This window comes from Hyperolius riggenbachi, chromosome 7, assembly GCF_040937935.1.
Source record: "Hyperolius riggenbachi isolate aHypRig1 chromosome 7, aHypRig1.pri, whole genome shotgun sequence".
In the NCBI taxonomy this organism is placed as follows: domain Eukaryota; kingdom Metazoa; phylum Chordata; class Amphibia; order Anura; family Hyperoliidae; genus Hyperolius; species Hyperolius riggenbachi.
The window spans coordinates 272,299,137-272,323,592 of NC_090652.1; the positions used below are offsets into that span (position 1 = coordinate 272,299,137).

Sequence of the window (24,456 nt, forward strand, 5' to 3'; positions counted from 1 at the left end):
CTGGGGCTTCCTCCAGCCCCAAGCTCCCAGCATGTCCCTCGCCGCAGCTCTGCCGTCAGCCGCCGCTGCCTCCCGGTCTCCGGCGATGACATCAGGTTGACCTCCATCACCTCCACGTGGACCGGAGCGGACTGCGCAGGCGCAGTAGTACTAGGCCACGTGAGCATGAACGTGAGCGGCACGGCCACACTTGCACAGGTGCAGAAGATTCTGACTTGGCGAGGTGGGCATCTGCACCGGAGGGGACACCAGAGCTGTGGCGAGGGACATATGGGCTGCCAAGGGCTGGAGGAAGCCCCGGGTTAGTAGATCTTGATTTTTTTTTTCCTCGGACCTTCCCTTTAAGATTAACAGGCTCACAGTGGATCAAACAACATGAACAAATGATCTTATTTTTTAACTTCTCTCTTTGCAATGTATTGAATTATTTTAGTAATGTTTAGTAATGTTCCTCTTTCAACTTTTATTTCATTAAAAATAGTACAAAGTCAGTATGTAATATGTGGAAACTGAGAAATGTTTTTGTTTACGGATAATAAATGCTCAATCTGAATGGGATGCCAAAAACACATTTCAAAAAAGTTAGGACATTGCAACAAAAACCAGTGGTGTACTGTACCGATTGTGGAATTCTCTCCGTGATCAGCGCACAAGACGTGCGCGGACACTGTGGAAATCCTCCACAAGCGTATAATTTGCGGGAACCCAGCAGAAGGTGCAATGTACCTGTAGAGGGAAATTCCTGTCGACAGGTGGAGCTGTGGAGTGCAGAGGAACAGCTCCTCTGCCCTGCCACACACGCCAGACAGGAATTGTACGAAGGGAAGAAACGCAGGGTAAGTGAGCCCTGAAAGAGAGAGATCAAAGTGACAGAGGGTATGTGTGTCCACCAATCTAGTCGCCACCCTGCGACGATGAACACACCATGAAGATAAAGTGAGAAGTCAATCGCCAGAAATGGCGATTGCTAACAGCGACAAGACCGAATAAGCACAGATGAGGAATGTATGTATGTCCACCAACTTGCGACGGCGGACACACAACAGAGGAAACCAAGCGAGAACGCAATCGCAAGGGAAGCGATTGCGAAAGAGAATGAGCACAGTGATAGAATGTATGTATGTGCCCCAAACTAGTCGCCAACCCGCGACGGTGCACACACAACAGCAGATATGAAGTAGGAACGCAATCGCGAGAGAGGCGATTGCCAGAGGTGACACAAGGCTACAGCAAGGCAGAGCTCGAGAGTAGCAAAGGCACAGCAAATCATACAATGAGAAGATAAGGAAAATAACAAACGCTAACTAAACACGAACACCGCACTCATTCGCAACAGTGCACGCGTTTATGCGCGGCCTCCGCATGTTAAGCACAACAGAGACAAGCACGCCTAACTAACCACCGACAGACAAACATGGAAAAGAGGACGCGAGCGCTTTCTTAACGGTTACCTCACCAAGCCTCCAGCAAGCGTTCGTAGCAGACAAGACAGATACACGAAAACAGGAATAAGTGAGAGATACGATCCACTGCTCTTTCCGCCAGAGCGAGTGCGATCCAAGAATAGAAACAGAGCGAGCTGGATCCACTGCTCTTTCCGTCAGAGCAAGTGCAATCCAAGTACAGCAAGAGAGATGGAGATCAGACGGATCCACAGCACTAGCGCAAGGCGAGTGCGATCCAGGCAAGACAGATCAGATGAGATAGCTAGTAGCAACCGCTGCTCCAGCTATACTCCAAGAACAAAGATCAGAACGACCTCCTGTCAACCACTGCTGGGACAGGGCAATCGCAGCAGACAAAAAAAGCAGATATGCAATCCTAACTGCACTAGGGAACCTGCCTAGTGCAGTCCCAGGAATTACTCTAGGCTAATCTTCAAACAATAAGCAAGGCTGACACTCCAGGAGTGTTTCACAGGACTAACCCTTATGACCAGCCCAGGTCTGTGATATCACATAGTATTTATAGAGCAAGGCTACAAAGGATGTGGCTAGGCAATCTGCATGACAAACGTATTCAAATTCCTCAGCAGCAAGCTGCAAAACTGACAAAAGGTCTCTCTTCCAGAGACCTGCAGAATGCAGACCTGAACAGTGGTCAAAAAGCTGCCTGCCTGCGCAGGCAGCCGAGCGGATCCTCACATGTACCAATGAAAAGACAAAAAGGGGAAATTGTGAGGGGCCCAGCATGTAGAGACCATGATTAAGTGAATCCTAGCTTGGTCACCTCCTCTGACCCCACATCCAGGACTTCTCACGAGCATCCCCTCTCCTCTGGAACTCTCTCCCATGGCCTATCCGAAAACCTCCAAACATACTCTCAAAACACACCTGCTCAGACCAGCCTATAATTTGCTGTAGGGCGCAGTGGAGGCTCATGGCTTCATTTGCTAACTCCAGTGTCTCCCTCCCCATTGTTCCACCCCACTACCCTTTATATTGTAAGCTCACAAGGGCAGGGAACTCCTTCTATTGTTTCTTATTTTGCTTCAATTGATATCTCAAACCACACATTAACTTTGTATGTATTTGTACTTGAATTTCTGGATATCACGATTGTACAGTGTTTTGAATGTCTCATGTATATATGTTCCCCAATATTTGTTTTGCACTACGTACAGCGCTACGAAAGATGTTGGCACAATATAAATGAAAAAATAATCCTTTTATTGCCTGATAAAGTGGGTTCTGCTTGCGAAACATATCGCAGCACAGAGCGTGTACTCCAATAAAGCTTTCGTTTATTTGATTCAGAAAAAAAAAAAATATCTCAAATCACTCGTTACCTTTTTCTTAGTATCAGTCAGGTGAGAAAGACCAACCACAGTAGCCACAGCACCACCGCCCAGGAGGAGGGCACCTTTCATCACATTATGGAACGCCATCTTTCCTGCAGTCCAAACAAAAGTAATAATATTAATAATAATAATAATAAAATGAGCAAATAGTTAAAGGACAACTGAAGTGAGCGGGATATGGAGGCTGCCATATTTATCTCCTTTTAAGGAATACCAGTTGCCTGGCTATCCTGCGGATCCTCTGCCTCTAATACTTTTAGCCACAGACCCTGAACAAGCATGCAGCAGATCAGGTGTTTCTGACATTATTGTCAGATCTGACAAGATTAGCGGCATGCTTGTTTCTGGTGTTATTCAGACACTATTGCAGCCAAATAGTACAGCAGGACTGTCAGGAAACTGGTATTGTTTAAAAGTAAATAAATATGGCAGCCTTCATATCTTTCTCACTTCAGTTGTCCTTAAAGGACCACTATCGTGAAAAATTGTAAAATTTAAAATGTGTAAACATATACAAATAAGGTGCATCTTTTTTTCCAGAGTAAAATGAGCCATAAATTACTTTTCTCTTATGTTGCTGTCACTTACAGTAGGTAGTAGAAATCTAACAGAACCGACAGGTTTTGAACTAATCCATCTCTTTATGGGGGATTCTCATCAAGGCTTTTATCCTTTATAAAGACATACCCTAAAAAGGACTAATACAATGACGCTGGCCAGCTTCCCTGCTCGCTGCATACTTTTTTCGCAGTTGAACAGAGCAACTGCCATTCACTAAATGCTTTTGAAACTAAAGAAAGCCCTGAATATCCCCCATGAGGAGATAGGCTAGTCCAAAACCTGTCGATTGTGTCAGATTTCTACTACTTACTGCAAGTGAATGCAGCATAGGAGAAAAGTAATTTACAGCTCATTTTACTCTGGAAGAAATGTACTTATTTGTATGTGTTTACATGTATTTTAAATGTTACCATTTTCGCGATACGATTATCAAGCAATTACATTTTGTGATGCAAAATTTAAAGGATACAGATATTTAAAAAGTAAACCTATCCTAAATGACTACTTATCAGGGTTGTGTAGACAGAAAGAGGGGTTTTCCGATATCACCAAGACAAGCCCTCAATAATCTGGCACTGGTCTGAAGCAAAAACAGTCCTTAAAGAGAACCCGAGGTGGGTTTGAAGAATATTATCTGCATACAGAGGCTGGATCTGCCTATACAGCCCAGCCTCTGTTGCTATCCCAAACCCCCCTAAGCTCCCCCTGCACTCTGCAATCCCTCCATAAATCACAGCCACGCTGCTGACAAACAGCTTGTCAGAGCTGGCTGTGTTTATCTCTATAGTGTCAGTCTGCTGCTCTCCCCGCCTCCTGCAGAACTCCAGTCCCCGCCTGCATCCCTTCTCTCCCTGCTGATTGGAGGGAAGGGACGGGGGCAGGGACCGGAGCTATGCAGGAGGCGGGGGAGCAGCTGAGACTGACACTACAGATGTAAACACAGCCTCACAGCACGGCTGTGATTTATGAGGGATTGCAGAGTGCAGGGGGACCTTAGTGGGGTTTGGGATAGCAACAGAGGCTGGGCTGTATAGGCAGATCCAGCCTCTGTATGCAGATAACATTCTTTAAACACACCTCGGGTTCTCTTTAAAGAGACTCCGTAACAAAAATTGCATCCTGTTTTTTATCATGCTACAAGTTCCAAAAGTTATTCTAATGTGTTCTGGCTTACTGCAGCACGTTCTACTATCACCATCTCTGTAATAAATCAACTTATCTCTCTCTTGTCAGACTTGTCAGGCCTGTGTCTGGAAGGCTGCCAAGTTCTTCAGTGTTGTGGTTCTGCTATGAACTCCCCCATCCAGGCCCCTCTCTGCACACTGCCTGTGTGATATTTAGATTAGTGCAGCTTCTCTCTGTTCTATTATCTTTTACAAGCTGGATAAATCCTCCTCTGAGCTGGCTGGGCTTTCACATACTGAGGAATTACATACAGGCAGAGCTGTCTGCACTCTGCGGGAAGAAATAGCCTGACACTTCAGTGGAAGATAGCTGCAGGGGGAAAGAAACACACAAATGATCTCTTGAGATTCAAAAGGATGGCTGTATATAGCCTGCTTGTGTATGGATGTATTTTCTATGTGTGGACATACTGTACATCAATCTACTTCCTGTTTTGGTGGCCATTTTGTTTGTTTATAAACAAACTTTTTAAAACTGTTTTTAACCACTTTTAATGCGGCGAGAAGCGGCGAAATTGTGACAGAGGGTAATAGGAGATGTCCCCTAGCGCACTGGTATGTTTACTTTTGTGCGATTTTAACAATACAGATTTTCTTTTTAAAGAGGAACTCCAGTGAAAATAATGTAATAAAAAAAGTGCTTCATTTTTACAATAATTATGTATAAATGATTTAGTCAGTGTTTGCCCATTGTAAAATCTTTTAAATCCCCGATTCACATTCTGACATTTATTACATGGTGACATTTTTACTGTTGGCAGGTGATATAGCTGCTGAATACTTTTTTGGGCAGTTGGAAACAGCTGTAAACAGCTATTTCCCATAATGCAACAGGGTTCACAGACAGGAAACTGCCAGAAGTACCTCAGTACTCAGAGCTTCTTGTGGGAGGGGTTTCACCACAATATCAGCCATACAGCGCCCCCTGATGGTCTGTTTGTGAAAAGGAATAGATTTCTCATGTAAAGGGGGTATCAGCTACTGATTGGGATAAAGTTCAATTCTTGGTCGGAGTTTCTCTTTAACCTCCTGAGCGTTACACCGCTCAGGAGGTTTTGCTAGCCTGAGTCCCCATGCTTAATTTATTAGATCCAATGGCTAGCTAATATAGGTGGCCAGCACCCCCCGATCCAGTCGCTCATACATTACCCAACCTGGTTGCAGTGATCGCCGCAGTCTCCTCACACCAGTGCTGCTCAAATCCGGATCCGGGAGATACCTGGATAGTTGCTATCCGGATATCTCCCAGTAAACCTGTGCGGGGTGGGCGAGGGGGTCAATCTTACCTGTCTGACGTCTTTTTCGTCCGTCCCTCGGCGCCTCCCACGATGCCCTCCATGTTATTACAAACACTTCCTCCTTCAACCCGGAAGGAGGAAGTGTTTGTAATCACGTGACCGCCGCTTGGACCGCATCATGGGAGGTGCCGAGGGATGGACCGAAGAAGACGTCAGACAGGTAAGATTGACCCTCCCCCCCCCCCGCCCAGGTTTACTGGGATATATCCGGATACAACTATCCGGATGTCTCCCGAATCCGGATTTGAGCAGCACTGCCTCACACAGCTCCGCACTTCTCTATGGGGAGAATCGTACATGTCGTCTCCGACGTCATGCGCACTCACAATCCTCCCCATAGAGAAGAGCGGGCTGCGCCGATCGCTGGAACAAGGCTGGGTAATGTATAAGCGGCTGGATCGGGGGATTGGTAGCAATGGGGGGGTTGAGCACACCTATACTGGCTAGCCTAGTGCTAAAGCTAAAGCCGTTGCAGCCTTTGGATCTAATAAATGAATCATGGGGGACTCCTGAGGCCAGAGAGCGGTATGCCTGACACAATGTCGGGCGTACCGCTTAGGAGGTTAACTGTTGGGAACACACGTTACGTTTTGCCGTTAGATAGATGCGTTCAAAATTCCATCATGTCCGATATTCCTCTCGATTGTCTTACCGCTCGATTTCTCATAGAAGTTAATGGAAAAAAAAGAAGAAAAACAAGCGGAAGATAAGAGAATCAAGTGGAGAATCGAGCGTAAAAAAATGTATCATGTGTTCCCAGCATTACGAACCCTGGAAGTGAGAGACATATGGAGGCTGCCGTATTTATTTCTTAACAATACTAGTGTGGCTACTGATCTTTCAGTCATCAGTAGTGTCTGAATCACACACCTGATGCTAGGTACACACCATACAATTTTCTGTTATGGCCCGTACTCACGGGCTGCAGAAGTGGCCTGTCGCCAGCACACGTGAGCGTGTGGGCGACAGGCCGGCGACAGCTTCTCTCCAGGTCCCTCCGCGTACACACGCGGAAGAGGGACCAGCGGCGAGATGGAAGCTGTCGCCGACGTTCCTCCTCCCCCCGCCAGAAGCTTCATTCTCCTCTATGGAGGTTGCTGTCGCTAGTCCGCGTACTCACGCGGACTAGCGACAGTTGCGGCGGAGGTGCGGCGGCGACTGTTGCCATGCGATTGAAACTTTCAATCGCATGGCGACAAGAGCGGCGGGCGACAGTTCGGGGTGCGCACGCGTGCGACGGCCCATACTCACGGGCGACCTGTCGCCGCAACACGCGCGCGCCGCGTGTTGAGGCGACAAAAGTCCCTCGTGAGTATGGGCCATTAGATTTACCTGCCAGAACGATTTTTTCCAACACGTCCGATCTGAATTTCGATCTATTTTTCAATTTTCCGATTTTTTTTAAATAGTTTTTTTCGATTTTTTAAATCGATTTTCATTCAGTTCTATGAAAATCAATTAAAGAAAAAGATCAGAAAATCGAAATTCAGGTCGGACATGTTGGAAAAAAAAAATCGATCTGGCAGGTAAATAACAGAAAATTGTATGATGTGTACCTAGCATGAACCAAGCATGCGACAGATCAGGTCAAATTTTACATAAACATAAAAATCGAATCAGCATGCTTGTTCAGGGTGTCATTACCGGCAGATGATCAGCAGGACCGCCAGGCAATTTGTATTGTATAAAAGTAAATACCGTAAACATGGCAGTTTCCTTAGGTCTCTTACTTCAGATGTTCAATATGTCAAGTGACTTGATCTGCATATTCAGACGGCTTCACAATACCACTTGCAGTAAATGTCCATATTTTTTACCACTCAAGATTAGTGTTTACATGTTCAAAATTGTTTGAATATGTGGATCAGTCAAAAACAGTCTTATCAGTCTGCCGACAGCTTGCACACACGTGCTACTGTCGGCAGATCGACTGCTCCGCGGGAGGGTCTGATGGACCCGGCGCTTGTAAAAATACGTTGTGTGTGCGCGCGCCTTTACAGAGACCCTAAGCAGACGACGAGGATGTGCATATAAGCAGAGGATACATCATCCGCCCCTTATCTAAGTGCTCCTGCTCCCCGGCTGGCCGCTACCATCGTAATTGGCCGCTCTGACATAAAATTGCGCCGTGACCCAGAACAGGAAGACTGCAGGTCCGTTCTGCGCATGCACACGCTTCTTCCTACCTTCCAAGCGTGAGCGGCAATATGATGCGCGGCAGAGGAAATGGGGGGGGGGGGGCGCTTTAAAAGGAATGCAAAAACTATCTGCAGCACAGCGCCACCTAGGAGCGAGCTGCTATTAGTGACTATAAGCTAGCAGGCCTTAACCATTTATGCCTCCAGGACGTAGTACCTAGGTCCAGGAGGCCACGTGCACGCGCGCTCCCGGCCCGCGGTTTCTTTAGCCAGGCAATCAGTGAATCGGGCTATGGTGCCCGATCACTGATTCCTCTCCCCCGCTGAAAAAGCGACAGCTTCTCTCGGAAGCTTCGCTTTTTCTGGCTTCATGCGCCCCTCTAAGCGTATGTTACGCTTAGAGTGACGTCATGCAAACAAACTCATGTAAATATTTACCTAAGGGTCTAAACTTTTCAAATATCAATGTAAAGATGAAATAGTTCTATTTTTTTTTTACTTTTAAACTTGTTAATAGTGATGGATGCAAAACGGAAAAAAATGCACCTTTATTTCCAAATTAAATATTGTCGCCATTCATTGTGATAGGGACATAATTTAAATGGTGTAATAACCAGGACAGATGGGCAAATACAATACGTGAGTTTTAATTATGAAGGCATGTATTATTTTAAAACTATAATGGCTGAAAACTGAGAAATAATGATTTTTTTCCGTTTTTTTCTTATTCTTCCTGTTAAAATGCATTTACAGTAAAGTGGCTCTTAGCAAAATGTACCACCCAAAGAAAGCCTAATTGGTGGCGGAAAAAACAAGCTATAGATCAGTTCATTGTGATAAGTAGTGATAAAGTTATAGGCTAATGAATGGGAGGTGAACATTGCTCGGATGCATAAAGTGAAAACGACTGAAGGCTGAACTGGTTAAAGAGACACTGGAGCGAAAACATTTTTGCTATAATGATTTGTATGTGTAGTACAGCTAAGAAATAAAACATTAGGAGCAGAGACATAAGTCGAATATTGGTTCCAGTACAGGGTTAAGAAACTCCAGTTGTCATCTATGCAAAAGAGACATTGAGCTCCACCAGAGCTCTGTCTTCTGAAGCTTGGTATCTCAGCTGTCAGTCACTGTATTTTCTTTTCTCTCCAGAGGACAGGTCAATAGTTCACTGGCCTGCTCTGTAAAATAGTTTAGAATGCTGAGTAGTGTGTAAACTGTAAATATTAGAGAACGATGCAATGTTATAAAAACAATACATAATTGAAAATAAAAATATGGGAATATTTCCTTTGCTACTAATGTTCTAGTAATTATCCGTACTACGCAACCAATTCATTATATCATAATTTGTATTCTACTTCAGTGTTGAAGGAATCATCAGGGAACTGAAAAATAATGATCTTTACTTACCCGGAGCTTCCTCCAGCCCCTGGCGGCAGATATGTCCCTCATCGCAGCTCCAGAGTCCTGGGATCCCCACAATTTCAGATGCCGCCCTCGCCAGGTTGGCATCTACTGTGCCTGCGCGAGCGCCACCTTCAATCATGCTCACGTTGTCGGGAGTATTCTGCGCAGGCTTCTGACAACCTCGCCAGGTCAGCATCTTAAATGGAGGGGATGCCAGGACTCTGGAGCTGTGGCGAGGGACATATTGACTGCCAGGTGCTGGAGGAAGCCCCGGGTAAGTAAGCTCATTTTTTCAGTTCCCTGATAATTCCTTTAAAATCAGCAGAATAATAAAAAGCATAGGTTTTATTGTTTACACCTAATCAGGACTGCTCAGGTTTTGCCAACAATTAACAGGTCTACGGCTGATAACATTGCAACGGATTTCTAGCCTACGTCAGTCCAGTCTATAGGAATGCGTGACCTCACTTTTCTTGCGGCAGGTTTGCACGGAGCGGAAGCCAGTTTTATGTTTTTGATATCAGCAAAGTTCTCATTTTCAGAATAGTTTTGCTGCAGACTTTGCGATGACTCGTGTGGTATAGCATACTCTGTGTTTATAGTCTCACCTCCTTTACAAGGTGCCGTTTATTAACCCAACAATGCCAGTTTCGTCCACCCTTGGCTTTTACCGAAACTGGACGGTTTTGCTGTGACTGGTTTTATTTATTTCTTTTATTAGACTGAGAACATTAACTGGAGATAAACCTCAAGCTAGAACTGAAACCGTATTTTTATTTCTGTTCCTGGAAACTTCCCACAAAACTCCTTCTATAGCTTCAACTCAGATAAAAATTTCCCTCTCAAGGTGAAATATTGATGCGTTGTATTTCTCTCCTGTTAAGTCTGCCTGTAGAGCTTCTGGTTATAAAGACGGTATTGAGGAGCGTTTTGTGATTAAGAGGCTTTCTGGGAAATATTTTTCTTCAATGTCTTTTCATGGATGTTCAGGGTAAAGTGATATATGCTGGAAAAGAATATTTGGCCATCTGACGCTGGGATGACTGATGAGTAGGTCCAACCATGGAGCATCATTCAAGTGTATGGAGAGTTTCTCAAGATTTAACCACCTCTGCTCTCCTCTCCCCTAAGTAGGGAGTGATGGAATCAAACTCCATATAACTTTATTTGTGGCTCAAAATTGCTGCTGCATGACCTCGGCAGAGGTTCAGCCAAGGAGAGCTTTGGGCCCTCTCTTGCTACCAAGGTCTCCCGGTCTTCCTCTGTATTGTTTTTTGCCTTCTAATGCTGGGTACACACGATGCAACTTCCCATCCGATCGACGGGAATGAACCAATCCCGGGATCGAATTTTGGAAGTTATCATTGTGAAATCAATACCATTATCCATCGGGAACAGTTTGGACATGTACACATATGCATATTAGAAAGGCTCTGGACAAAAAGGGCGCCAGATATAAAAGATATTGAAGTTGTTTCATAAAGTAGGCGCCAGGATTTGACGTAAACAATATTGTTTAACCACTTAAGGACCGCAGTCTTTTCACCCCTTAAGGACCAGAGCTTTTTTTTTTCTATTCAGACCACTGCAGCTTTAACGGTTTATTGCTTTTTCTTGTCACTAATACAGCTTTCTTTTGGTGCTATTTGATTGCTGCTGCGATTTTTAGTTTTTATTATATTCATCAAAAAAAGACATGAATTTTGTAAAAAAAAATATTTATTTAGCTTTCTGTGCTGACATTTTTCAAATAAAGTAAAATTTCTATATACATTTTTGTCCAAATGTATTGTGCTACATGTCTGATAAAAAAAAAAAAAAAAAACACATTCAGTGTATATTTATTGGATTGGGTAAAAGTTATAGCGTTTACAAACTATGGTGCCAAAAGTGAATTTTCCCATTTTGGAGCATCTCTGACTTTTCTGAGCACCTGTCATGTTTCATGAGGTGCGAAAATTCCAGGATATTATAAATACCCCCCAAATGACCACATTTTGGAAAGAAGACATCCCAAAGTATTCACTAAGATGCATGGTGAATTCATAGAAGATTTTATTTTTTGTCACAAGTTAGCGGAAAATGACACTTTGTGACCAAAAAAAAAAAAAAAGCTTTCCATTTCTGCTAACTTGTGACAAAAAAAAATGAAATCTGCCACGGACTCACCATGCCCCTCTCTAAATACTTTGGGGTGTCTACTTTCCAAAAATAGGGTCATTTGCGGTGTGTCCTGGCAATTTGGGGGGTGCTAAATTGTAAGCACCCCTGTAAAGCCTAAAGGTGCTCATAGGACTTTGGGCCCCTTAGCGCACCTAGACTGCAAAAAAGTGTCACACATGTGGTATCGCCTTACTCAGGAGAAATAGTATAATGTGTTTTGGGGTGTATTTTTACACATACTCATGCTGGGTGGGAGAAATCTCTCTGTAAATGAGATTTTTTTTTAATTTTTTTTCACACACTTACACACTGACACACTGTCCATTTACAGAGAGATTTCTCCCACCCAGCATGGGTATGAGTAAAAATACACCCCGAAACACATTATACTACTTCTCCTGAGTACGGCAATACCACATGTGTGACACTTTTTTGCTGCCTAACTGCGCTAAGGGGCCCAGAGTCCTATGAGTACCTTTAGGATTTCACAGGGCATTTTGAGGCATTTGGTTTCTAGACTACTCCTCACGCTTTTTATAGTTTTTTTCACAAAGTGTCATTTTCCACTAACTTGTGACAAAAAATGCGGAAAATGACAATTGTGAAAAAAACAATAAAAATCAATTTCCGCTAACTTGTGACAAAAAATATTCTATGAACTCACCATACACCTAACCGAATACCTTGGGGTGTCTTCTTTCTAAAGCGTAGTCACTTGTGGGGTTCCTATACTGCCCTGGCATTTTAGCGGTCCTAAACCGTGAGGAGTAGTCTAGAAAACAAATGCCTCAAAATGACCTGTGAATAGGACGTTGGGCCCCTTAGCGCACCTAGGCTGCAAAAAAAGTGTCACACATGTGGTATCGCCATACCCATGCTGGGTGGGAGAAATTGTCATTTACAGAGATATTTCTGCCACCCAGCATGGGTATGTGTAAAAATACACCCCAAAACACATTATACTACTTCTCCTGAGTACGGCGATACCACACGTGACACTTTTTTGTAGCCTAGGTGCGCTAAGGGGCCCAACGTCCTATTCACAGGTCATTTTGAGGCATTTGGTTTCTAGACTACTCCTAACGGTTTAGGGCTCCTAAAATGCCAGGGCAGTATAGGAACCCCACTTTAGAAAGAAGACACCCCAAGGTATTCCGTGTATGGTGAGTTCATAGAAGATTTTATTTTTTGTCACAAGTTAGCGGAAATTGATTTTTATTTTTTTCACAAAGTGTCATTTTCCACTAATTTGTGACAAAAAAATAAAATCTTCTATGAACTCATCATACACCTAACGGGGGGTGTCCTCTTTCTAAAATGGGGTCACTTGGTGGGGTTCCTATACTGCCCTGGCATTTTAGGGGCCATAAACCGGGAGGAGTAGTCTGGAAACCAAATTCCTCAAAATGCCTGTTCGGGGGTATAAGCATCTGCAAATTTTGATGACAGGTGGTCTATGGAGGGCCGAATTTTGTGGAACCGGTCATAAGCAGGGTTGCCTCTTAGATGACAGGTTGTATTGGCACTGAAGTGCAAGATGTTCTCAAATGGTGACCTGGACATGGCAGCAGAGAACATGGGCATGTGATGTATTGGGTGCGTAGACCAATAAGACCGCAGTACATTCTTTTTGACTAGACCCATGTTAAGGAGTAGGCCCCAAAAAATGTTACGTTCGGAAACTTGGAGTGGTTTCCACCGAAAAGGCTGGGCATGGTAGCTTCTTGGATTGGCGGTTGCGTATTGTGTGGCATAACGGTTGGTCTCAGCCACAATTAAGTCGTAGAGACCAGCAGTGATCAGAAAAATAAAACATTCTGTCACTGCAGTGGGGCAGGTGAGGATTTGGCTGGGTGATCAGAAACCCGCAGGGGGAAGATTAGGGCCTGGGGATCTGATTGATAGGAGTGCTAGGGGGGGTGGGCGGGGGGGTGACAGGAGGTGATTGATGGGTGTCTCAGGGGGCGATTAGAGGGGAGAATAGATGCAATCAATACACTGGGGAGGTGATCGGAAGGGGGTCTGAGGGGGATATGAGGGTTTGGCCGAGTGATCAGGAGCCCACACGGCAAATTAGGGCCTGAACTGATGGGTAGGTGTGCTGGGGGGGGTGGGGGTGACAGGAGGTGATTGATGAGTGTCTCAAGGTGTGATTAGAGGGGGGAATAGATGCAAGCAATGCACTGGCGAGGTGATCAAGGCTGGGGTCTGAGGGCGTTCTGAGGATGTGGGCGAGTGATTGGGTGCCCAAGGGGCAGATTAGGGTCTGATCTGATGGGTAGCAGTGACAGGTGATGACAGGGGGTGATTGATGGGTGATCAGTGGGTGATTAGATGGCAGAACAGATGTAAACAATGCACTTTGGAGGTGATCTGAGGGTAGGTTTGCGGGCGATCTGATGGTGTGGGTGATCAGATGCCCGTAAGAGGCAGGTTATGGTATGATCTGATGGGTGGCAGGTGGTGACAGGGGGTGATTGACAGGTGACTGACAGTTGATTACAGGGGAGAATAGATGTATACAGTACACAGCAATGGAGGTCTGCAGTACAGGAAGTGGACAGTGTGTTTCACAAGTAATATTTTTTCAAATCAGCTCATCAGACTTTCTCTACATCGATAAAAATAACCACTGTCACGAAGTGCTGACACACAACTAGGAAAACATTTGACTCTGAACTGGACCCTTTAAACTTTTGGCAGCCAGGAACGAGCAGTACTACTGGCTTATTTTCGATGAGCTCAGAGTTCTGCTTTAACACTATTTACTGATAATTTTTATTCTGTCTGGAGGCGATTCTTGGCTTGCCTGGAAGCTCTGTTCTCATGGAACATTATCCCTGTGACGTCATGTTCTGCTCTTGGCTTACATAAACCTGGCCCGGCCACGTTTGCCATAGATATCCCAGAGGAGCAGTACGAGAATCCCCGTAATACAGACAACACCAGGGAGGAGCTCCACATTCATCACCTATTGTGAATCTGGTTGTTTTGGAGAAGCAATGTGCCGCCGTGTGACAGATCACCGTGAGTCAGGCACACTGTGTATGGTATTGTGTTCTTCCACCAGCCTAGATTGGATAAAAGTTCATTACGTATAAAAGTCACAATGGTCAGTGTAGAGTTTCATGCGTCACCTCAGACAGACAGTTACTCAGTGGGTGAGACACTATCCCCAGCAGCTCAATGACTGTATTCTGAAGGTGGGGATTGGGGTCCTGCTTGTGACCACATTTGGGTCAGTGCACTGGAGCCGCAGCACAGGCCAAAACCACAACCGTAAAAACAGTCTTTGTACAGCCTGAGCTGAGTGTTGTCTCTTGTTATCCACAGTGGAGCTGGAACTGCTCAGCGAATCCACTGCAGCTGGCCCAGAAGTTGTGACGTGACAAGAAACGATAACGCAACATTTGGTCATGACGCCTTCATATATATATATATTTAACTTACATTTTCTGACCCAAATCTGCGCCATTGTTTTTCGGTTCTTTTTTGTGTTTCTTCTCACTCATATTATTTTTCATCTGTTGGGTCAGCTGCAAAATCAAATTCCATTTACCCACTGATCTGTGTTTAATATGTAGCCTGGAATCTTACCCTGCCTTGCAAGCACTCCAATATATTAAAAAAGATTTCTGCTGTAATAAATCTCATCTCAGTCAACCTGCCTTTATTTGGTATATCGCCGACCAGAAGAAAGCTTGTCATCCCTACTCCCACATTCCTGCTCCTCAATGATTGGCTGAGGGCAGTTCAGTGATGTGTTTACAAAGCAAGCTAGCTAGCTATGACAGTGCAGTTTCTAGGAGAACAAAAAAGTAAAGGTGGCCATACGCTTATAGATTTGCAGCAGATTAGACCATCAGCTAGATTTCTGTCCGATGCCTGTCAAGTCAAATCTGACAGGAATCTAACTGATGTGTGCCACACACTAGAAACAGATTTCCAATACATTTCAGAATTAAATCTTTTGGCAGCAGCAAATCGAACTAGATTTTCCATCCTGTCAGATAGATCAAATCACTTGTTCGATAGATTAAACTTCCTTAGTCACAGGGTATAAGCCTACTTTTTGGGCAAAAAAAAGATGGGCCAAAAATGGGCCTTATACTCGAGTCACTACTCTGAGTTATCCCCATAGTGTCCCCACTATATGCACAGTGGTAGATCATCTGAGGGAGACCACACACTTGACATTTCCATGGGAGGTCCCAGCTAACCTCATCTCGAGTTGTAGCCTTGGAAGGCATACAGGGACAGTGTCTACTGAGTGTTGAGAATTCTTGCATTCCTATATCAAGATTAGATACATGACTATGTGGCTCTGCATTCCTTGCTTTATCTTTATGCCAGCTTAAACTTTGCAACAGGAGTTCTTTGCATGTCTATCTCCATTGTAGGCCTATGTTCTGGCTTATTATAGCAATCAGCTGAATTTATGCTGCATTTCTATTATATATGGTTGTGGCTGACCACGACTGAATGGTGTTGTGGCTTTTGCCACCCTCGGCTTATACTCGGGTCAAACATTTTTTCCAGGTTTTTTTTTTTTAAGGTAAAAGTTGGGGGGGGGGGGGGGGGGGGGGGAGTCAGCTTATATGCAGGTCGGCTAGAACTCGAGTATATACAGTATACAGTACAGGTAGTCCCCGGTTAAAAAACGAGATAGGGGCTGTAGGTTCGTTCTTAACCTGAATCTGTTCTTAAGTCGGAATATTGTGCCATCTCTGTCCCCTGTACCTCCTCTGTGCCCCCTGTGCCTCTAGTGTCCCCCTGTGTCACCTCTGCCCTTTGTACCTGTTTATACAAGTTTAAAAGCCATTTTTTCTTGATTTTTTAAAAATCGATTTTCTCAAAAACTACAAGTCCAATTTGAATTTTTTTTATTTGTTCCCATGGAAACAGAGAATCCATGTTCATATCGGCGGGTCGTTCGTAAGTCGGGGACTACCTGTACTTAATATGGGGTAGCCAGGGAACAGACATACTGCGCATGCAGTATATATTTTTAAAAATATTGAATTTATTGAATAATATTGATAAAAAAAATTGACAAAAATATTGAGCGCTAAGGTATCCTTTAAAAAGTATTTTATATTTAATCTATATTTTTTACCTTAAACCTAATAACAAATACATTTCTACAGTGAGCATATTGTACAAAGGCATCTTAAAGAGACACTAACTAGAAAAATGTCCCCTAGGGGGGTACTCACCTCAGGAGGGGGAACCCTCCGGATCCTAATGAGGCTTCCCTCGTCCTCCTCTGTCCCACGGGGGTCTCGCTGCAGCCCTCCGAACAGCGGCCCGACAGCTTGTTCAATATTTACCTTTCCAGGCTCCAGCAGGGGCGCCGCTTCGGCTTCGAAGTAGACGGAAATACCCGAAATATCCGATCTCAGTCGGGTCCGTTGTACTGCGCAGGCGCCGAAGACTTGCGCCTGCGCAGTAGAATGGACCCAACTGAGATTGGGTATTTCCGTCTACTTCGGAGCGCAACGCTGCTACTGCGCCGGAGTCGGGAAGGTAAATATTTACATCGCCGATGTTCAGAGAGGCACATCGGGACCCCCGCGGGACGCAGGAGGATGGGAAGCCTCAATAGGACATTTTTTAAAATTTGATAGGAGGTAGTAACAGCCCTTAAAGCAGCGTTTCTCAAACCTGGTGCACGTTTTGCAGGCAGTCTCACCTATGCACAACTGGGGCACCCTTTCATAGCCCTCTAACTCAAGAGGCTGACTCTTAAAGAGTAACTGTCGGGCATAAAATAAAAAAAAATCAATTCTTTATTTTTATCTGGTAAACTAGTAATAAGGATGCTAATCAGGCAATCCAAAAGTTAAAATCACTATTACTTTTCTTATTGATTAATTATTCCCCAGTTTACATGACTTATTTGGTACACAGAAAATTTGGTACACAAAAGAGAAGTTGCAGGGCATGCTGGGTTGTCTTTTTTGCTTCTCTACTTCCCCTCAGGCTTAACTAATGCAGCCTGATTGGCTGAATACTCTTTCACTCTTGTTTTCCCCTCCCACACCTCTGTTCCTCTCTGATTGGCCAATATTTCTCATGCTGAAACAATGCACTTTCTATAGTGAAGGGCGAGCAAATCAGGCATAGGAGACTAAGGGCGGATATTACATCACGACTGGCTTCAAAATAGCCACGGTAAATATTGTAAACTGTCTAGAATAGGATTCTCTACTTTTCCTTTATAAAATTCACAGGAATCATAACGTGGACAGTGCAATACATATGTTATGTAAGTAGAGCAAGTATTTATCTACTTATATTTTTTTTTTCCTGAGATATTATTAGCTGACAGCTCCTCTTTAAGTAATACATGGCCTTCAATTATGATCATTGCTTGCCTTTTACAAATAGGATAGGATATTCTTCAGCCCCCTCAATGGTCTACTTAATAAAAGAACAGACAGCAGTAATCATGTGACCTCCATATTCAACTCGCTCTCTCAGTAGCAAATCTACCATCAATGGACTATGCAATAGTACATTTACCCATCGTGGGTTTTTAGTTATAAGTACACCTGTCATGCGCTTTACATGGATATATGGCCGATGATCCAAAGCACGACTCTGACTGTGACCTTTTCTGAGGAAAGACTTTATTTACTCCTTTCTCCTGTTATCAGTGCTACAAGTGGAGACACACTGTGTGCAGAAAAAGTCTTATCGCATAACTGAGGTAATTAATGATAACACTCATCTCCCCTACATGTGATCTGTCACATAGCAAAGATCAAAAATTCACGTTAAAAGGGAACCCCAAGCTGAGAGGGCTATGGTAGCTGCCATATTCATTCCAATGCCAGTTGCCTGGCAACCCTGTTGATCTTCTGGCATAAGTAGAGTCAAGACCTTGAAACAAGCATATGGCTAATCCAGGAAAATCTGAGTCAGCTGAGTCAAGAGTACCTGATCTGCTGCATGCTTGTTCAGGGTCTATGGCTAAAAGTATTAGAGACACAGGGTCAGGAGGATTGCCAGGCAACTGGTATTGTTTTAATGGGAAATAAATATGGCAGCCTCCATATACCTCTCACCTTGGGTTCCCTTTAATGAAAGTCAATGTGCAGGTTTCTGTTGCACACAAATTTTAATTTGCATTTCTTTGTGAGGGGATTAAAAAAAAAAAAAAATTACAGCCTGCTGTGTGTCCGAATTGCACATAGGTGGCTTGATTCACTAAACCGCGATATGACAAATATCACACCTTATCAAAGGTAACACGCCTTATCAGCGTAGCATAGCGAGCGCTACGAACACGCAGGGGCTCAGGGCAGGACAAGTGCTATTGCCAATTAGCAGCAGTTTGTAGCGCTCGCTATGCTACTCTGATAAGGTGTGATATATTTGAGAAGGTGTGCTATTTGTCATATCACGGTTTAGTGAATCAAGCGCAGTATGTGCAATGTTTAACATACGTTTAACAAAAGATGCAAAGGAGGGGGGAAGTTGTCACATGTTAAGCCCAATCTACACGATACGATTCTTTATACGATTCGATTACGATTCTATTTACGATCCGATTAAATCCAACATGTCCGATCGGGATTAGATTCAATTCAATTTGCCATTACAAAACAATGGCAAATCGAATCCCGATCGACATAGAATCGTAATCGAATCGAATAAAGAATAGTATCGTGTAGATGGGGCTTAAGACGCATGACAGATTTGCAAATTTTTCTCTCTTTTTGTGTGAAAATTCACATGCAATTTTTCACACGCAAAACCGTAATGAACAGAAAAGGAACATAGACTTGAGGCAGAGCATTAAACAGCACATATCATAATTATTGATTTATAAAGTGCGAACATATTCCGATGCACTGTACAAAGTAGAAAAACAAGGCATACTAATGATACAGACAATGATATAGAAATGGATACAGACAATGATAAACATCAAATATGGACACTGGTACAAAATACAGAACTGGTGATTACAATGACAGATGTAACATGATGAATAAAATGTATAACAGAGTGCAAGCTATGAAATGAATAACAAATTGCAAGACACAAAAGGGTGAGAGAGCCCTGCCCTTACAATCTAAAGGAAAGGGGAGGGGGGGGGGGAGAGGTGGGGAGGTATGCAGTGTATATACAGGCAGTGCGTATTTGGGTTATTCAATAAGGGGTAAGACCATAAGTAAGTAAGCAAGGTCGAAGAGGGAATGGCCTAAGTTAGAGCATATGCTAGTCGCAAAAGGTGAGTTTTGAGGGTTTAAAGATTTCAAAGGTGGGAGAGTGACGGATGTGCAGTGGAAGGGCATTCCAGAGGAGGTGTGAGGCACGTGAGAAGTCTTGTATACGTGAATGTGAGGATGTAATTCTAGAGGAGGATAGAAGAAGCTCATGTGCAGATCTGAGATTGCAGTTGGGTTATCTGGAAACTAGTGAGGAGAATAAATACCTCCCTGTTTAATCAAGCATATTTAATAAAGGTTTTTTTTTTCTTTTTTTTAGTAAAGGGGACTTTTAGGTTAATACTAATCAATATCCTATTAGTTCTAGTTCACCATAACCTAACTAGGTATTATCAGAGCTATATTACAAAGTCACTACAACAACTTACAGTTTAGTAGAACATTATATTCAGGATACCCAATTTTATGTTAATTTCCCTGGTTTCAGCATCAGAAACACTTCCTTCAGCTATATATTGGTATATAACGCCTGCCCTCCCCGCACACATTAGCCTAAGCTATTTCGTTATACAGCCTTCTGCCCTAGAGCATTCTGGGAGGTCAGGTGTTGTTTCTTCTCACTTTGGAACTATAAATAAATATTTCAGAGTATATATTTACTTGCCAGCAGTAAAGATGTTGATAAATGTAAGATAATTTGAGAATTTAAATAAGGGAGAGGAAAGATTTTACAATGGGCAAACAATGACTAATGAATTTATAAAAAAAATATTGTAAAAGATAACCAAATTTAATAATTAAGTGACATTCAGTTAAACCATGCCTTGTATTGATGAAGTAAGACCAACTAAGCCTGAAACAGCTGTCTGCAAGTAGGATGTGACTGTCAGGGCCCTTTCACACAGGCAGCTGTACAGGCGACTCCCCCACACGGAGTGAGATCTGACCGGTAACACATCCGCGCTCAGACTCGACATGCTGCGCTCCACTGCCGCCCAGTAACACCACGGCGTGTCAACGCTTGACACGCTTCGTGTTACAACCACTGCAATTCAGTTGCATTTAAATTGCACCCGAATTGCACTGGTGGACGTCAGACGGGAGACTGAACTTCTCGTGAAACCCACAGTTCAGCTGCCAGTCTGCAAGGGGCCAAAAGTGGCCATAGACACACCCTGTAAACTAGCAGCATTCTGGATATATATTTGGCTCTTCATTGACATAAAGGAATGATTTGCACATTCACTCACTGAGCAGAAGCGGTGCACCATGGGAGTTCCTCCTTGCGCACATTAAAGAGACACTGTAAAAAGCATCTGACTGGATCCGAACGATGCTTCTCCCATCTCTCTAATTCCCGGCGATTAGCCTTGCTCTCTGCGGATAAATCACAATTAACCACGGTGGTTACTCGTGATGCAAATGAGCTCTAATTGCCACAGCTGAGCGGCTACATGCGGCAAGGTTAATTACCCACAATGCCGCTCCACGCCCAGCGTTTCAGAGGTGCAAGCGCCCGAATGGACGCATTGCAAGCCTCGCTATGGAGCACTTCCTCATCGCTCCATAGTGAAGGCTTGCAACGCATCCATTCGGATCGTTCAGCGATCCAGCGCTGAAAGCCCCCGGAACCACAGCGAACAAGGATGTGGGCTGTGGCGCAGGAGCAGTAGCAATACTTACCTTCCATGACTCCAGTGACGGCGCAGTAGCAGTTTTCCGATAGGCAAAGGCGAAAATAACCGAACCCGATCGGGTCTGTTCTACTGTGCAGGCGACTTGCATCTGCGCAGTAGAGCGGACCCAATCGGGCTCGGCTATTTCGTCCTGAGGCCAATCGGAAAGCCTCTATGGCTCCTGCGCTGGATCGCGGTAGGTACAAATTTACGTGTCCACCGTTCAGGGGCTGCCAGCGTTGGATCGCCAGGACAAAGCAGGATGGGGGAAGCCTCATTAGGATCCAGAGGCTTCCCCCTCCCGAGGTAAGTATCACCCGTGGGGTTCGGGTTTCTTACCGATTAAAGCTAAATATTTGCAAATACGTCATGTTTTAAGAAGGCAAGTTTATATTTAGTAAATAAACCACAGAAGGTGCGCTGTCCATTGGCCACCACAGTCACTGTCTCTTGTAAATTGATGTATTTTTAAAGTTTTGCTCGAGCCTTGGCAGCCTCCACCTTGCATGTAACACTCGCTGTTTACAAGTAGAAAGCATAAAAAGCATAGCTAGGCCAATAGCAGCGCTCGTCAGCAGGTTCCATGTTCCCTACCTAAGTGTTTGCCTTTTTAGACGCGGTGACGTTGATGATTCTGAAAACCCATCTGTTGGTTGCTGTGTTCCCTCTCCTGTACAGTAGCAAGTGGAATCTGAGGTCGAGGCATGAAGCCGTCCCTTGTTCCACTGGGGAGCGAGACCACATACATTAATAGCGTAGTGTTTGCTTGGTGTTTGTGCTCAGACCCAACATGTCATCTGGCACAGGAGGGCGTCTAATAAAACTGCTTGCTAAATACGGCTTTTAGTTCTAGGAGCATTCGTGAACCTGTTACCCTTGGCAGTCTCCTGCTGGATTCCTTAAAGCAAACCTTCACCCTCCATTACATTTTCTAGTGACTGCAGATCTGCAGTGTTTTCCTGGTCTCTCACACAAAGCAAATCAGTCCTTAAAGGGAACCTGAGGTGAGAGGGATATGGAGGCTGACAGGTTTCCTTTTTAACAATGCAAGATTTTTGGCTGTCTTCTCGATTGTCAGCCTCAGGGATCCAGTGCTGGCAGCCCCTGAAAAATCACAAGCTGGTCGGTGACGCACACAGGTGCAGTGGTAATCCGGCTCCGGACTTATAACAAGAGGCGCGCTTGGTGCAGGCACAGTAGTGGCTTTCCGTTCTGGCTCAGACCGAAATAGCTGAGCCCGATCGGATCTGCTCTACTGTATAGAGCAGCCTTTCTCAACCTTTCTATCCTGGAGGAACCCTGCAAATAGCTTTTGGATCTCAAGGAACCCCTGCAAACAATTTTTTGATCTCGAGGAACTCCTGCATTTATTTAGGAGGAAGCATGGTCTTTAAAAGTATGTGTGGCTGTTTATTTCACTACCCCCTATTATACTGCCACTCATTATACTGCCTCCTAAGCCCCTAATTTAGTGCTTCTTGTTACAGTACCACCTATTATAGTGAGCTCCATTATACATCCACCACGATAGAGGAAAATGCCAAGGAACCCCTGCAGAGTACTCAAGGAACCCTGGTTGAGAAAGCCTGGTATAGAGCGAATGGAGGTACGGGATTCCTGAGACAAATGGGCACCACGTCAGGTAATGTATAAATGCACACATGGAGGGGGGCACGTTTATACACAAGGAGCAGTCACGGCGGGGGGGGGGGGGGGGGCTTAGTCGTCGCTTTTCCCGATAATGCTTGTCATTACCACTTCGCACCTGTTCGACCACGACAGCTCGAAGCATGTTCAATCGATACATGCAACTAATTCTGGCCCAAAATTGGGCGCATTGACGATCGGCATGCTCTTAGCAAGGGCTGTGGAGTCGAGGAGTCGGACCAATTTTGGGGACCTGGAGTCGGAATCGGTGGTTTCAATAAACTGAGGAGTCGGATGATTTTTGTACCAAATCCATAGCCTTTGTAAAAATTAGACTAAAGAGTCAGAGTCGAGGAGTCGGAGCAATTTTGGGTACCTGGAGTTTGAGTCCGATGATTTTTGTATAGACTCCACAGCCCTGCTCTTGGCGGCACCAATTTTAATTTCATTTGATAATAATGATCGAATCGGATGGTCGATCAGCCACCAAATGTATGTATGGCTACCTTAAAGGAGTTCTGAGGACTGTTTAAATAAACAAAAACTGCCACTTACAGAACCCCTCCCTAGCGGTATTGACAGATATAACCGTCCATGCTGTGAACAGTATAAACGTGCATACACATCAATACTCTCCTGCACTGTATACTACACCCTTGCTTGACACATTTTGGCAAGTTACAGGAAAAAAAAAAAAAAGTTATAAAATTTAATCACTTTTTGCACAGAAATCCTGGGGAAATTGAACGCCAGAAAGGTTACGAGGATGTCTAAAGCTACGTACACACATACGACAAAGATCGTTTGTTGCGAACGACGAACGATCTTTTGACGAAAGAACGACCTAGCTTTTAAAGGTGTGTAACGATCTGATTGTTTGTTAACGAACGATCCGGAACAACATCACATACTGTTCCTGGAAGTTACATCATAGCAAGTTCCGCCCGCACGTAACGAACGGTTCAAAACGTACGTTACACTGTAAAACTAACGTTACGCATATGACATAACTAAATTTCTATTTCATACTGTCGGTATGTAGTAGAGCATCTAGATTATATAGTGTTGACAAAACATACAAAAATACACTTTGTCCTGTTAAAATAAAAATGATGGTATAATCATGCAGTATACAACACATCACTGGGCAGAATCATAGAACGAATGTTACATCACGAGGGGAAAATTTAATGTGCTGTGACTATAAAACGAAGTGCGCATGTCTTGCCTACTACGAACGACCGTTTCTTAACGATGTACTACTTTTGCTAACGATCGTCATTTTAAAAAAAAAATCCGCCAGGACAGATCTTTCGTTTTTAACGATCTAGCTCGTCCATCGTTTGACTTAATGATCGATGGCTGTTTTTTTTAAACGATCGTCATTTGAAATGATCGG

The 24,456-nt window shown here is 44.1% G+C and overlaps 1 protein-coding gene across 4 annotated transcripts in view; it reads right to left on the reverse strand.

Annotated features, from left to right (window-relative positions):
- Positions 1-24,456, reverse strand: part of GPD2 (glycerol-3-phosphate dehydrogenase 2) — a 318,302-nt gene that overhangs the window by 261,591 nt on the left and 32,255 nt on the right. For 3 of the 4 annotated variants that reach the window (XM_068245757.1, XM_068245756.1, XM_068245758.1), the window contains exons 1-2: positions 20,985-21,055; positions 2,789-2,892 (exon numbers count right to left, since the gene is read on the reverse strand). In XM_068245757.1, coding sequence (XP_068101858.1) covers positions 2,789-2,892; positions 20,985-21,027 — 147 coding nt within the window. In that variant the 5' untranslated portion in view covers positions 21,028-21,055. Of the gene's footprint in view, positions 1-2,788; positions 2,893-20,984; positions 21,056-24,456 lie in introns of those variants that run through there. The other variant, XM_068245759.1, reaches the window with a different exon arrangement.